The sequence below is a fragment of the Varanus komodoensis genome, unplaced genomic scaffold (assembly GCF_004798865.1).
Source record: "Varanus komodoensis strain SLA01 unplaced genomic scaffold, ASM479886v1 scaffold1, whole genome shotgun sequence".
Classification (NCBI taxonomy): Eukaryota; Metazoa; Chordata; class Lepidosauria; order Squamata; family Varanidae; genus Varanus; species Varanus komodoensis.
Genome location: NW_025335268.1, coordinates 37,872,492 through 37,885,628, shown reverse-complemented (window position 1 = coordinate 37,885,628; position 13,137 = coordinate 37,872,492). Strand labels below are relative to the sequence as shown.

The 13,137-nt window shown below is 36.9% G+C and overlaps 1 protein-coding gene across 8 annotated transcripts in view; it reads right to left on the bottom strand.

The window, feature by feature from the left end:
* SYNE1 (spectrin repeat containing nuclear envelope protein 1) overlaps nt 1-13,137 on the bottom strand; it is a 317,660-nt gene that overhangs the window by 204,592 nt on the left and 99,931 nt on the right. For all 8 annotated transcript variants that reach the window (XM_044422636.1, XM_044422576.1, XM_044422595.1 and 5 more), the window contains exons 28-34: nt 12,816-12,983; nt 11,889-12,065; nt 9,912-10,052; nt 9,101-9,261; nt 6,150-6,300; nt 1,509-1,736; nt 525-623 (exon numbers count right to left, since the gene is read on the bottom strand). In XM_044422636.1, coding sequence (XP_044278571.1) covers nt 525-623; nt 1,509-1,736; nt 6,150-6,300; nt 9,101-9,261; nt 9,912-10,052; nt 11,889-12,065; nt 12,816-12,983 — 1,125 coding nt within the window. The remainder of the gene's footprint in view (nt 1-524; nt 624-1,508; nt 1,737-6,149; nt 6,301-9,100; nt 9,262-9,911; nt 10,053-11,888; nt 12,066-12,815; nt 12,984-13,137) is intronic.

Sequence of the window (13,137 nt, the reverse complement as noted above, 5' to 3'; positions counted from 1 at the left end):
GGGAAAGGTGAGGTACTCCCTCAAGCAGCCTGGTCCCAAGTTGTTTAGGGCTTTATATGTTAATAACAGCACCTTTAACACACAAAGGGGTTGAAGTCTTACTTGTCCTTTGCTATATTTAACCCATAGTTGGACAGCTGTGACTTTCCAGATGTTGGAGCACACCTCAATGCCTATGGGGAGGAATGCTTGAAACTGCACTCCAGCAACTTCTTCTGGGTCATCTATTCCCTACCTTAATTTACCCCATGATGAAATCTGGTAACTTCAGTTTAGCTAGTCAAGCTGAAACTTATCACAAAAGAATACTTTATCAACTGTGGCAAAACACTGTGGAACACCAGGTGTACAACAACCACCTTGCTTCCAATGTAAGATGTGGATTTGCACACCCTTCCCAGGAAAACTGCTGCCTTGGTTTAGTTTTCCTTGCAAGCAGGACAATGTGGATTTATACAGATCACAACACTGAGTTTTCCTAATGCGGTTCTATAAAACTGACAAAAAATTCAAGACATTTTTACCATAAGATCTTGGAGGGTCTTGTAACTCTCTGCTGATGAAGAACAAGAAGAATCCAACTCTGCTAGCTTGGCTTCATACATGCACAGGTCCTGCTGGACCTAAACCAGTGAAATGAATAATAAAAAAATAATAGAAGAGGTGTCACTGCAGGTTTGTTATCATCTGAATTCTTTGTTCTACATTTTCACAATATATCTCACACAATGCAGCATCACATAAATTCAGCATGTTTGAGGAAGTTACTATTGTTTTACCTTGTAGGTATTCCTGCAGTCTTAAAACTTGTTCCTTTGTTTATTTTATGCTGAGAACTCCAGGCGACTGCTATTTAAAAGAGTTCTAATCATACACAGAATACATATTTCTTCAACACTAACAGGATCATTATGCCACTTACTAGCAGTACCACTGTGCAATCATATAGTAAGTTATACAAATATATACACTTCTATGTGTGTTTACATGGTAGGGAGCCCCAGTGAATCAAATGGGACATATCTTCAATCACAGCCTGGCTTTATATGTCATGGTAGACCATGGTTTATACCAACAGAAATGGTCTCACACACTCCCCCATCTTCTCTCCTTTTTCAGCATGGAAGATTAATTGTGCCCTGTCATTTCATTTCAAGCTGAGAAATTGTGGTTAAACTTAACTATGATTTGTTTTAAGCAAGTCAACTTCAAACCACTGGGTTATGAAGTTGACTTGTTTCAAGAAACCATAGTTAATTTGTATCACTTTTGAGGTGTCAGCTATAAACTGAGATTAATATAAGTGAAAGCTTTATTGTAACATTGGGCTGTGCCAGTGACACCCTTTGTCTGATTGTGAAGACCATACATTTTACCATAATTTACCTTAATTTAGCATAGCTTCACCCGTGGAGGTTTGAAACCCATTGCACTAAGAAAAGACACTCTGACTATGCACAGAATTGTCATACATGGTTGCATTGCTTAGAAAATTTTACATTGTCTACCTTTGTGAAGTTTTCATCAAATTTTTGCTGGACTGAAATCTTTCCTGTGATCACTCCTTCCAGATGGTGTGCATGATCTTGGAGTTCTTCCCTGTATCTTCTGATCTGTGTCAACTTGGCTTTAATATGAGCTGATTCTCCAGAAGTGAGATATTGAGAAAACGACTGAGCATCCTCTTCTAGGCTCGGGATTTCATTTTCCTTCTCAGCTATTTCTTTAACAATGACCTAAAATGTAAATCAATTTGCATATGAAGGACCTGTAAGATGTGTTCATTACTTTCTTATGAGCCGATCACTCTCCTAGAATTCACCAAGATTTATTCTTGGGGACACTAAACTCATTAAAAGCTTTCTCTGCAAATGGCAGTCACAAGCAGATATTGACTAATTCACACCCACAGTGATTCTCTGCCCAGATCAAGCTGCAGAGCACTGCAAATACAAACATATGCCATGCATGTATCACAGTACTACATTCTTATTAGCTATTAAAGTTTAAATCTAACTGCTGAAAAAACAGCAATTGAATTTTACTGTTTTTCCCACTGCAAATGTCTCCTTCCCCACTTACAAGAAGTGAGAAAATTGACAAGCTCAGTCTCTAATTGCAATACTACTGTTTCTGTCTGCAATATGAATTTTGGAGTTATTTACTACTGTTTATTAGTACAAGCTCAGTATACGATGTATTGTCACCGCAGTCACAATGTGTTCTCTTTCTACAAAGCAGGGACACGTTACGTAAATAGACTCCCACACTTGTCTTCTAATTTGTGACAATTAGTGAGGTGTGTGGGTGGGTTGCTGAGATCAGAATGCTTTTGAATGACTGCTACCAATGATCGCTGCTGTGACTATTCTGCTGGTTTATCAGAACTTCTACTGTATACTGTGTATAAAAGTTAATTTGTATGCGTTGATATGCCATCACATTCAGAGTAATGTGAATTAGCCAGTTGTCTCGTTTGCTTTAGCATTTGACAGGTGGAACGGGTTGCGGAAAAGATGTAAATAGTTCTCTCTGATTGTGTCACAGACCCATTCAGCCAGCCTATCCTTGGGGGAAGTAGTAACAACATGAGAAATTGCAGAGAAATGCAAGATGTGTTGTGATAAACCTAGAGGTAGATACAGTCGACAATTTCTAGGGTGCTTCCAGATAAGGTTTTGCCATGCCATTGCTCTACTTCATACAGGCAATTTACTGGGAGTCTGGATATCAACTCTGCTTCGCAATGCTCCCATGTTTTCTCACAATTTTTTTCTTACTGCTGAAAATCTATTAAGAAAAAAGGGAAAGGGACAGAATAGCTGCACAAGGCCTTTAAGACTATGAAATGCTAAAACCCTTATTCTGGAAGCACCCATAATCCTAAGTTAATTACTGTAAATCAGTCATTAGGAATGTAAGAAATTGATCTATATCAATTTGAAATTGATCTATATCTGGTGAGGCCAATAGTCCAGCCATTTAAGTATTATTTACAGTGACAGGCACTGGTTCTCCAGTGAACCAGCAAGGAGTTTTTATCTAATCCTATTTATTTTATGTGTTTTTATCTTTATTGTAAGATGTCTTGAGACTATGATAGTAGGCGGCATGTAAAATAAAGTATAAATAAATACTAAGGGTTGAAACTGAGACCTTTCCGTATATAGAACACGTGCTCTTCTATGGAGTGACATCAGTATACAAATGGATTTATAAATATAAATTGCTGTAAATCCAAAATATGTCTGATTATGTAATTATGAACACGAGTCCCTGAATTGCTGTCAATGTACAAGATACTGTGAGAGGAAGCATCCTCTGTCAAGGGACTCAAAGAGCTTTAACAAGCACCATGACATGGATCCTAACATTTCTTTCCCTAAACAGAACAGTGTTTGCATTCACATTCACTGAATGGTGCATCACTGCCTTCCCCTTCCCTTTCCCTTTCCTTCTGTAGCCGCAGTGCCACAGCAAACCACTCTTGAGGGATGGATGCCCTTAGAAAAGGTATGTGGGTTGGGTGCTGGAAGAAGCCACTGAACTAAGGAACTATGTGGACTAAGGAACAACTTAAGATCCAAACCTTTCACTCAATATTATGCTCTGATTACATAATTAACTGTAAAAAGTAGTTTAAATATATAATGTAGTGAGTTGTGATATAGTGTATTGTTTATCTTATATTATTTTATAGAATGTTGTATTTGCATGTATCAGAATATTATATGCATATGCATACATCCTATCTCTGCTTTTTAACCAAAGCAAAAATGTTGACTCTTTCCAGCTTGTTGTACCAATATATTTAAAAACTGCATTGAAATACATACTCTTTGTATACTCAGAAATCTCATGGGAATCTATCCTTCCTCCCACTAACAGGGAGAGTAAAAGAATGACATAAGAGTGAATACTTGTATGGAACATGTGCTTTAAGTAAGCCCAGGGATAGCCAGCTTGCATGTTTGCAGAAATCAAGGTATTATCCAAAGAATGGTCTAGAATGAGGAGAGATTTTATTTTTTGTGTTTCTTGCTGTACAAACAATACCATCACAAGTATTGCAACCACACTGTCTCTTAGCAGTAAGGAGCTTGAAGCCATTGAGTTTCATACACTTGTATGCAACTGTAGTAGTATATACAAATCCCAAAATAGACACTTTTTACACACAGGAATGCACACATCTCCTCCACACAAACTATGAGAACTTTTTTTTTTCATTTTATTCAAAACTGTTGGCAAGACTGTTACCCACATTGACTAATGTTGGTGGTGCTGTAGGAGTCCAAATGAAATTGCTTTGTGGTCTCCAATTGGCTACTTATCTCAATATATATGAGATATATAATCAACATTTATTCCAAAATCAAATAGTCCTACAGCCAAAAGGTGATTGATCAGAATCTTTATCATGTAAGGATGCTTTCACTTCCTTCTCAAAAGGATTGTCAAATGGCTTGATCAAGCTAAGTCAGTCTTCCCTAACCTGCCCTTTTCCAGATATGTTGGATTGCAATTTGCATAATTCCCATAATGGCCATGCTAGATGGAAATTATGGAAGTTGTAGTTCATGTCTGAAAGAAAAAAAATTGGGGAGAGTGTGCTAAGCCATGATTTGGTTGAATGCTGGCTTCATGTTGTTTGAATGCATTCTTGAAAACAATCCATGGTTTGTTTACCAGCTCTAAATCACAAGCTCATGATTTGTTTGTGGTTTATGAAATGTGACCTGATGTAATAAACCAGAGTTTATCCCTGGCTTGTTTGAACTGCTATCTGTTCTGAATCAAAGGTGTTCAGCGAGAACAGCCTGAAACTGAAATTACTCTGGAGGCTGGCAAACAATCTGCAAAGAAACAAGTCATAAACAGGGAAAACAATCTGCAGTTTATTTTCAAAGCAATTAATGACTAAAGCAACAAACCATGGTTGAAGTAAACCATGGATTAGTGTGTTTCATGAGAAAGAACAAACATTCTAAGTTTCTGATAACTAAATTCAGTAACCTGCCATATGTTCACATGCTACCCCATTCCAAGAATGTGGCCAAGGAAAACTATTTTCATATCTGCTAGACGTTATATAATTTCTACAAATGTTTTCATGTTCAATTTTACACATTTATAATTCTCTTCTTAAAGCTATTTCCTCAGTTTTATTTCACAGATATCCTATAAGCCAGTAATGTTGGAATTCTGTACTTCTGATGAAAATTATAACTGCAGTATAAGCAGAATGGTGTACTTCTCTTGATTTACTACCATGTATGTTCCAAGGCACTGCAGAAGGAAAGCTTCCACATCCAGCCCCCAGTGGTGCAGAAGTGTTAGACTGCTCTGCCACGCTTCACTGTTCGTGCCTGTGACACAAGCCAGTTCTTGCTGGAAAGTGTGCTTGTTTTCTTAAATCCAGATGCTTCCTTCCCCAGAAAAGGATAATCAGTGATTTCAATGCTAACCATGCAAAGCATCTGTTTGATGGAGGTGTTCCAGGGACAGAATAGAATGGAGATGCTACATGGAGGTCAAAAGCTATGAGTATTTGCATTTGAAACAAAATGAGATTGAAATAATACCTTGATTAAATGGATGACATTTGAAATAGTATGTGCTCCTAAGAATTTATTATGCACTAGGAGAAAAATAGGATCCAGTATATGATATGAAGAACTCAAAATATGTAAAAAGGTCTAGCTACTAATACTGGACACAGCGGTTCTTTTATTATTTCAGTATTCTTTGGGAAATAAGATACACAAAAATCATATCTAAATTATGTACCATACTGAAATAAAATACCATGATACATATTACAATATAAAATGTTCTACATTCTGTGAACACATACCATGGTGATATTTTGCAGGTAAAGAAATGAATTCATTGAAGCTATGTGCTGTTTATCGCTTACATACATTTTAAGGTTTAGGTGTAAATTAAGGTCTAACAATAGAAAGAAAGCTCCTGCTGGTACCTCAGCATATTTTTCTCAATATGTGACACTGGGTTTTCGTGTTTGTTTTCACATCTTTGTAACTGTGAAACATGAGTTAAATGCCCATTCCTCTCCTTTGCATCTTTCATTAGTGAGTAAACAAGGAAACAATCGTTTAATGCTAAATATAATGTGAACCAATCACCTTAATTCGGTTGATTTGCACATCCAAGGGTGATGATGATGTATCCAACGCATCCAGCTCTTTTTCTTTTTCAGTGATCCAGATGGACAATGCTTCAAAATTTTTGCCAAACTGATCCCACTTGTTTTTCACCATTTCCATGGTTTTAATACTAAAATCAACCATATTTAGTAGAAAAATAAACAGCTTGTTACTGTGTCACTATGCCCATTTTCTTTCATCTCCAGTTTAAAGAAAATGCTTATATCATGGCAGGTCATTTTAAAAAATGGTCAGAAGTCTGTGGGTTTTGTAAGTGTTAAAGTACTTCAGGAGTCTACTCTTACATTACCATTGTGGGAATCACATCATTACTTCCATCTTCTGCAAAAGGCAATACTGATGTGTAAGGGCTTTATCAACTTAGATGTGATTTTTAAGACACATGAATTATTGGAACAACATGGAAAGAAGCCACTCTGCAGCAGTTACCACACTGCTAAGTCAACATAAGAATTAGCCATAAATAGCTTGACTATAGTTACAGATGTTAGCATTCTAATTTTCTTTACTGTGGCTACAGTCCAGAGCCATTAACATTAACTAATACTTTAGAATGGCTTTGCTGATACGGGACTTGCTTTCCTTTTCTATGTCTCAGTGACTATGAAACCTAGATAAAATGTAGAGAAACAAGAGAGGAGTTCTGAATACATCTGCATACAGAATATATTATCAGCTTTGTCTGCAGTGTGGGTATACCCAGTGTTGTTTACAGCACTGATTCCAACCCATTTCATGTACAGAAAAGTAAATGTACTACAGTCCTAAGTAAAATGAGCAAAGACAACCTTGTTATTCAAAGGACCACCACATATATACCATGTATGTATGCACCTTTGGAGCCCGCAGGGTTATTACCAATCCATTTGACATCCTTAGAAGTTCAGCTCTAAAAAAATGCAGCTTTCTGGATCTTTTGGAGCAAGCACTTCCAGCACTCAACAGACCAGAAACAGACCAGTTTTCTGTGCTCAACAAAGCTCCTTCGTGCTCCACTATATGACAATTAAATGCCTATTCTTTCATTCCATTTCCAGTCATTCAAATAACCTCACACTATATGTGTCGCATAATTTACTAAGACACATCTCACCTGCTTTGCTCATTCCACATATGTGCTGATATTGTAGAACTTATCTTAACAAATACTTATGTGGGATGGATTAATATCCATTTAAATTAATAAGAGACTTCATTTCTAATGTCAATAGGCAAGATAAGCATTTTCTGTAACATGGTTCAGTCTAAATCTCCTTTATGAAGCTATAGAAATGCCTATGTGCTAGATACAATAAAACTATACATGTCAACCATACATTGGGCAAATATATATTGGAAATATTCAATCAGTTGATATGCATGCATATTGTGCACCTTAAAAATGTCCATACCCAGTTAACAGATAAATTGCATTATTTCTAAGAATGTATTCAAAACATGTACTGAAAAGTGCATGTCCAGTTCAGCCACATGATTCATTCAGAACTAAAAAATAATATAATTGGATGCAACTGAAAGGCACTAGAAGCTTTCTACTGAGAATGTTCCTACTTGCAAAGCAAAAAAGCTGCTAAATAATTTACATAATGAGAAGCAGGAATCATACAAGAACATTTCCTATAACGCTAGGGAAGAGAATGTAGAACATTATGGAAAGAAGCAAACTCCCCTCAAGAAAATAAACAGCACATAAAACTGCTCTCTCCAGGATTATTACTAGTGGAAAAAGTTATATTGAAATGCAGTTCCTCTGTAAAGCTGTTAAAAACCAACAATGAACTAGATAAATAAATTCAACTTTGCATGTCCAACAAAGATGAAAAGATGTGGATATAATGGAATCCAAACAATAAAACTGAAGCAGCTATTTCATTTTGCACATATTTTTGAGCCCTGAAAAGTATGCAGCACTGGAACCAGTCTGGGTGACATGGCTTGAATCTCTCTTTAGACACGGTATCAAAGCATACCCTGCGTAACTCTTAACTTCAGATTCTCATTTGTAAAATGGCAATACTACCAAGCTCACAAAGTGTTATGAAGATGGACCAGCTGAAAAGCACCTCATACACCATGTGGCAAAAGCTGCTACACCAGTGACGTTAAGCAATCTCCTTGTCGCAGCAAATAGGGCGGCCCTAAGACTTCCGACCTGGACTACGAACACAGGTCTAGGACTGTGAATGTCAGCAGGCCATTTCAAAGGAACTGAAAGACTGCTCCCAAAATAATATTTTGCAAATCAAAACTGACTGTGTGTGTTGGATCCTACCCTACCACTGCTTCCCTGTGCCTCCTCCGTATTCTTACGAAAGCACAGGTGGCTCTGTTTATATAATCTTTTGCAACAGCGAAAGGGAACTGGAGGATAATTTCTGTAAGAGAAAGGCACATTTGATGTTATTGTGCACATAGCTGGAAAATTGAAGAAAAATACTTCAAAATTGAGCTGATTAATCATTTTGAAGGCTCTAGGCACTTTAGGATATGGCACTATTCATCTATCCTAGCCTGAGTCAAACAAGTTACTATGCGTATTACTGAAGTATATTTCTATGACTTCCGCTCTGTGCCCAATTAACAGAGCTTCATTGTATTAAGGTCAATTGGTTTAAATGCAATAATTGGATTTATAGTTGCAGTTTAAAGTGACAATTATAAGGACACTTATATGGAAGTAAGTCCCACTTAAATGAAATGATGATTATCCAAGCATTTAGGATTGGGATGCTTGCTACTATTTGCTAATGATTATTGGTGTGTTTCCTTAAGCTCTTGGTGTTTGAGTTAATATGCCATGATAATCTGGAGTTTACAAAGTCTTTGTGACTGAACAGTGCATTTTAGTAGGATAACAAAAGGTACAGTTTAAGAGAATGAAGGAATACTACGACTTTTTAAGAACATACTCTTCTTCAAGGGTAGCTTCCACTTTTTCAATTTGTTCCTGGATTGACTTGGCTTGCTGCTGAAGGGCTTGCTTGCTCTTATCCCCAAGCTGTATTGCAAAAGTCTTCATGACGAGATTCTCAGCTTCCTCAGCCATGGCTACTGTCTGCTTGGAAAGCTCCTGTAAGAGGTGTACAATTATGGACAGAATATATTCAATCACATTTCACAGCAAGGTTTTTTTTATCAACTGGTCAGCAGTAATAATTATTTATATTTCATACATTTGTAAAAAATCAGGCAAAAAAGCAACAGTTCAAGAAACTAATTGCAAAATAATACAGTATAGCAATAGGTTTTTGAGAGAGGTTAGTAATAACTGATGATAGGTAACCCTCTCTTGTTTCAGGGCACTCTTCCACTCTTAGGGCATGATACAGTCCCAGTCTGGATACCATGGGAAAGGCAGGTGATCACAGAGGCCTTCCCACACACCTCATTAGTGCATGAGTCAGAGTGAAGGGAATATGAAAGGTTCGCATAGATTTTCAATTCTCTGTAATGGTCTGCATTAATTCCTATATGCACCAATGAAGGAAGGGAGTTAAATAGGGCTTTGTTGAACTTATGGGCACTGTGCCCAGGTTACATACATTCTAACTTTACTGGAATTTTATATATTTATTTTGAAACTTACTATACCACCTTTCCAACCAATAAAGAATTAAGATCAAAACAAGTAAAATGTGAAGAAACAAATGTACAAGAACCTATTACAATGGCAAAAGAATAAATAATGATTCAAACAATGATTCAAATAGCCATACATACTTTTGTCTTTTCTAGTTCTGATGACAAGCTTTCTAAGCTGCTAAAGCTTAAGATACGTTCAAGAGCACAGCTTGCTTGAGTAAGATATTTTACAATGGTTTCTTTGTCTCTTTCAAACTGTTCCCATGCATTTACTGTGATCTATAAGGCAAAACAAAGAGGCAGTAAAAGACAAATGCATTTTCGCTAGAAATTACTAGTGATATTCCCTAATGATACCACAAGTTCACAATTACTTGATTTGATGCATCTAGTACATAATAATGATGCATTGTTAACTGAGCAAAATTTGCCTCCAGCACTTTTTCTAAAACGAAATGTAACATTAGATTCTGCACATGAATTTTAAACGGCCTCAAAATGCTACCTCTTTCTAACCAAAATCCAAAAAACTAATCACAGCTCAAATAGAACTGTGCAAAAGCTGGCAGTCTCACATCCTGCGCTTCAGATGCGCTTGATCTACATCTATTGAAGCTTCAGTAAAGTTCCTGTATATTCTGTAGACTCTTTCCAGTTCATGCCTAATTCAAGGGGTTGGTGTCAGCCTGTACAACCCCTCACAGTTTGGGGCCACGGTATTTAAAGGACCACTTGTTTCCATAAATTCCTACCAGTAATTGACATAATACACTCCAAGTTCCTCACATACCGAGAGGTGACGGATGATACTCATAAGAAGGCCGTTTCTGTTGTGGCTCCCAAATTGTGAAAGGCCTTCTCTAGAGAGATTTACCTACTTTGTTGGCTTTTTGGTGTCTGGTAAAGATCTTGAATTTTCTTCATTTATGTGTAAAGAAATGTTCAATGCTGTCATTTTAAAATCATACTTTTTCATGTTTTAGTTGCTTTAAAACTGTTTAAAATTATTCAAATATTATTTAACATTATTGCTGCTTTGAAATGATTTACATTATTGGGTTCATTGTACTTGTTTGCATTATACAAGTCTGCCCCTCAACTTCAGCTGTAGGACAACTCATAGATTGATTTTGGCCTCTAACCAGTGCATTCCATTAATTAATTCCATGCAAAGTTAGCTGGATTCTCAGATTTCTTTCCATGCTCATAATGCTGACTGTTCAATTTCTTTTGTCTTGTCTTTTTTCTTTCCCCTCTTTTATTTGGTTGCCAAAAATCATGCCATTTTTTTCAGTCAATTTTCAGTTCCTAAGAGAATTACATCTATTTTTAATGTACAGACATTGCTGGACTTGATTCATGAACAGTCATGATGCAGTTCTTGGAACATTCAAAGAGTGGACAGAAATTATTTTAGCTTTAGTATATTGAAAAGATTCAAAAACTAAGGCCTTTCATTGCAAAATAAATTTATTCTATACAGATTTATTTTGTACAAAAAGAGAATTACTCATCATTGCATTTAAAATGAACCCCAATCATTATGAATTTCTACTTCCTGGAATTATTTATATTTGGGAGCCTCTGTACATATTGACTTCCAAATATCATAATGGGTAAAATAAACAGAACAGTAAAATTCTTAGAAATGACAGGATTCAGGGTATACAGCAGTCATTCCCAAAGCATGGACTGCTTAGTATCAGTTGTGTCCAGTTTGGCCTAATGCATGAAGGAAAGTCCTTGGTAACAGAATGGGAGTTTACCTAAGCTTCAGCTCCAACAGAAGAATTTCCTGGACAGTGGTCAGAGAAGCTCACACAGCTACACTGAGCTACATCCCACTGCTAGGAGCTCACAGGCTGGTTAAAAAAAATAAGCACCATGTAAAAGCATTTCCCATGACAGTGTTTTGGACAGCAGTTTTGGACAGGTTGTGTCCAGCAGACAAGAAGAGCTGTCTGTACTTATTCCCTTTTGCTGAATAAATTGTTACGTTTAAAAAAAATCATTCCATTGGTCAAAATCGAAACTGCACAACTTAATACAAAATAATTCAAAAGCAAGACCTCAATGTTATTTCTTTTTCTGCAGGGTTACCTGAATAACACTAACCTGCAACTGATCTCCACGTTCATCCATAGACTGCTGCATGTTTTCCAGAGTACTCTCCAACTTCAGTAAGTCTTCCTGAACACTGGCAGTCAGACCGCCTTCAATCTGTAGCTGTTTACCTTGGGCAATCTGTCGCTGTACATCTTGCCTCTTAGCATGGAGCCTCTTTGCCTTTTGCTAGGAGCAAATATTTAAAAGCACTGCAGTAGATACAGACATATTGTTCACCTGCCTACAGAGGTAACCACATACGGATGCATACGTGAGTGTCTTATATGTTTGTAGACACCAAGAATAATTTAAAGGTTTCTCTCTCCAGGTACCAAAGAAGAGTAGGTAAATCTTCCAAAGTTCAGCTATCGAGGTGCTGGCTACCCTTGCCTCACTTGATGGTCCACAGGCATATTACCTTAAAATATGGTCATGAACATAACTGCTATGCAACAATGGAAGAAGAAAAGCTATAAGTGTACACTATTCCTGTAGAATTCACATGTGCCAAATGCCCTTGCTTTACATTAATACATGTAAATGTACAATAGTTAGCACAGCTTCCTTTCAAATGGTCTGTCAACTGAAATGGAAGCAAAACAGTAACTTTTTCTTTTGAGATTGCTATATAGAGTGAAGAAAGAGGATGGGGAAGTAGGAAAGAGCCACTTCACCACAGCACATTGCAGGGCTTAAAATGCACCCTTCCTCTCTCTCTCCCTTAAACAATTCACAATTTTCACCCCCTACCCTACTCTGCAAAATATTTAATAAAATAATATATTCAAATTAATCACTTGCAAATTTGTTCTCCTGTAAACTGGAAAAAGACATTTTGCAACAGGCTTAGATATTAGTGTTAGCAGCAAAAGACATGCATATAATACTCCTTACCGCAGAAATTAATGTAGCTTCACCTGTAAGAAGTTGCCTTACCTGATGGTATCGAAGGAGTTGCTGGGCCTGTAATAAGCTTTCAACGTGGAAGATTTTCTCAACTTCTGCCTGAGCTTCTTTTGAATTTGTAATCAGATCTTCCAAATTGCCTTTCACTTCTTCAGTGAATTGGACACAATCGCCAACTGCACCCAATGTCTTCTCAATCTATGTTTAAAAAACATTGGCAGCACCTGTTCAGTATCATATACTTTTAACAATTTTGATAAAACCTGGATGAGTTACAATTCCATGATCAAATAAGGCTACAAATCTTTATACACATGCCAAATCTAATCAGTCAGTGGGCTCACCTCTGAGT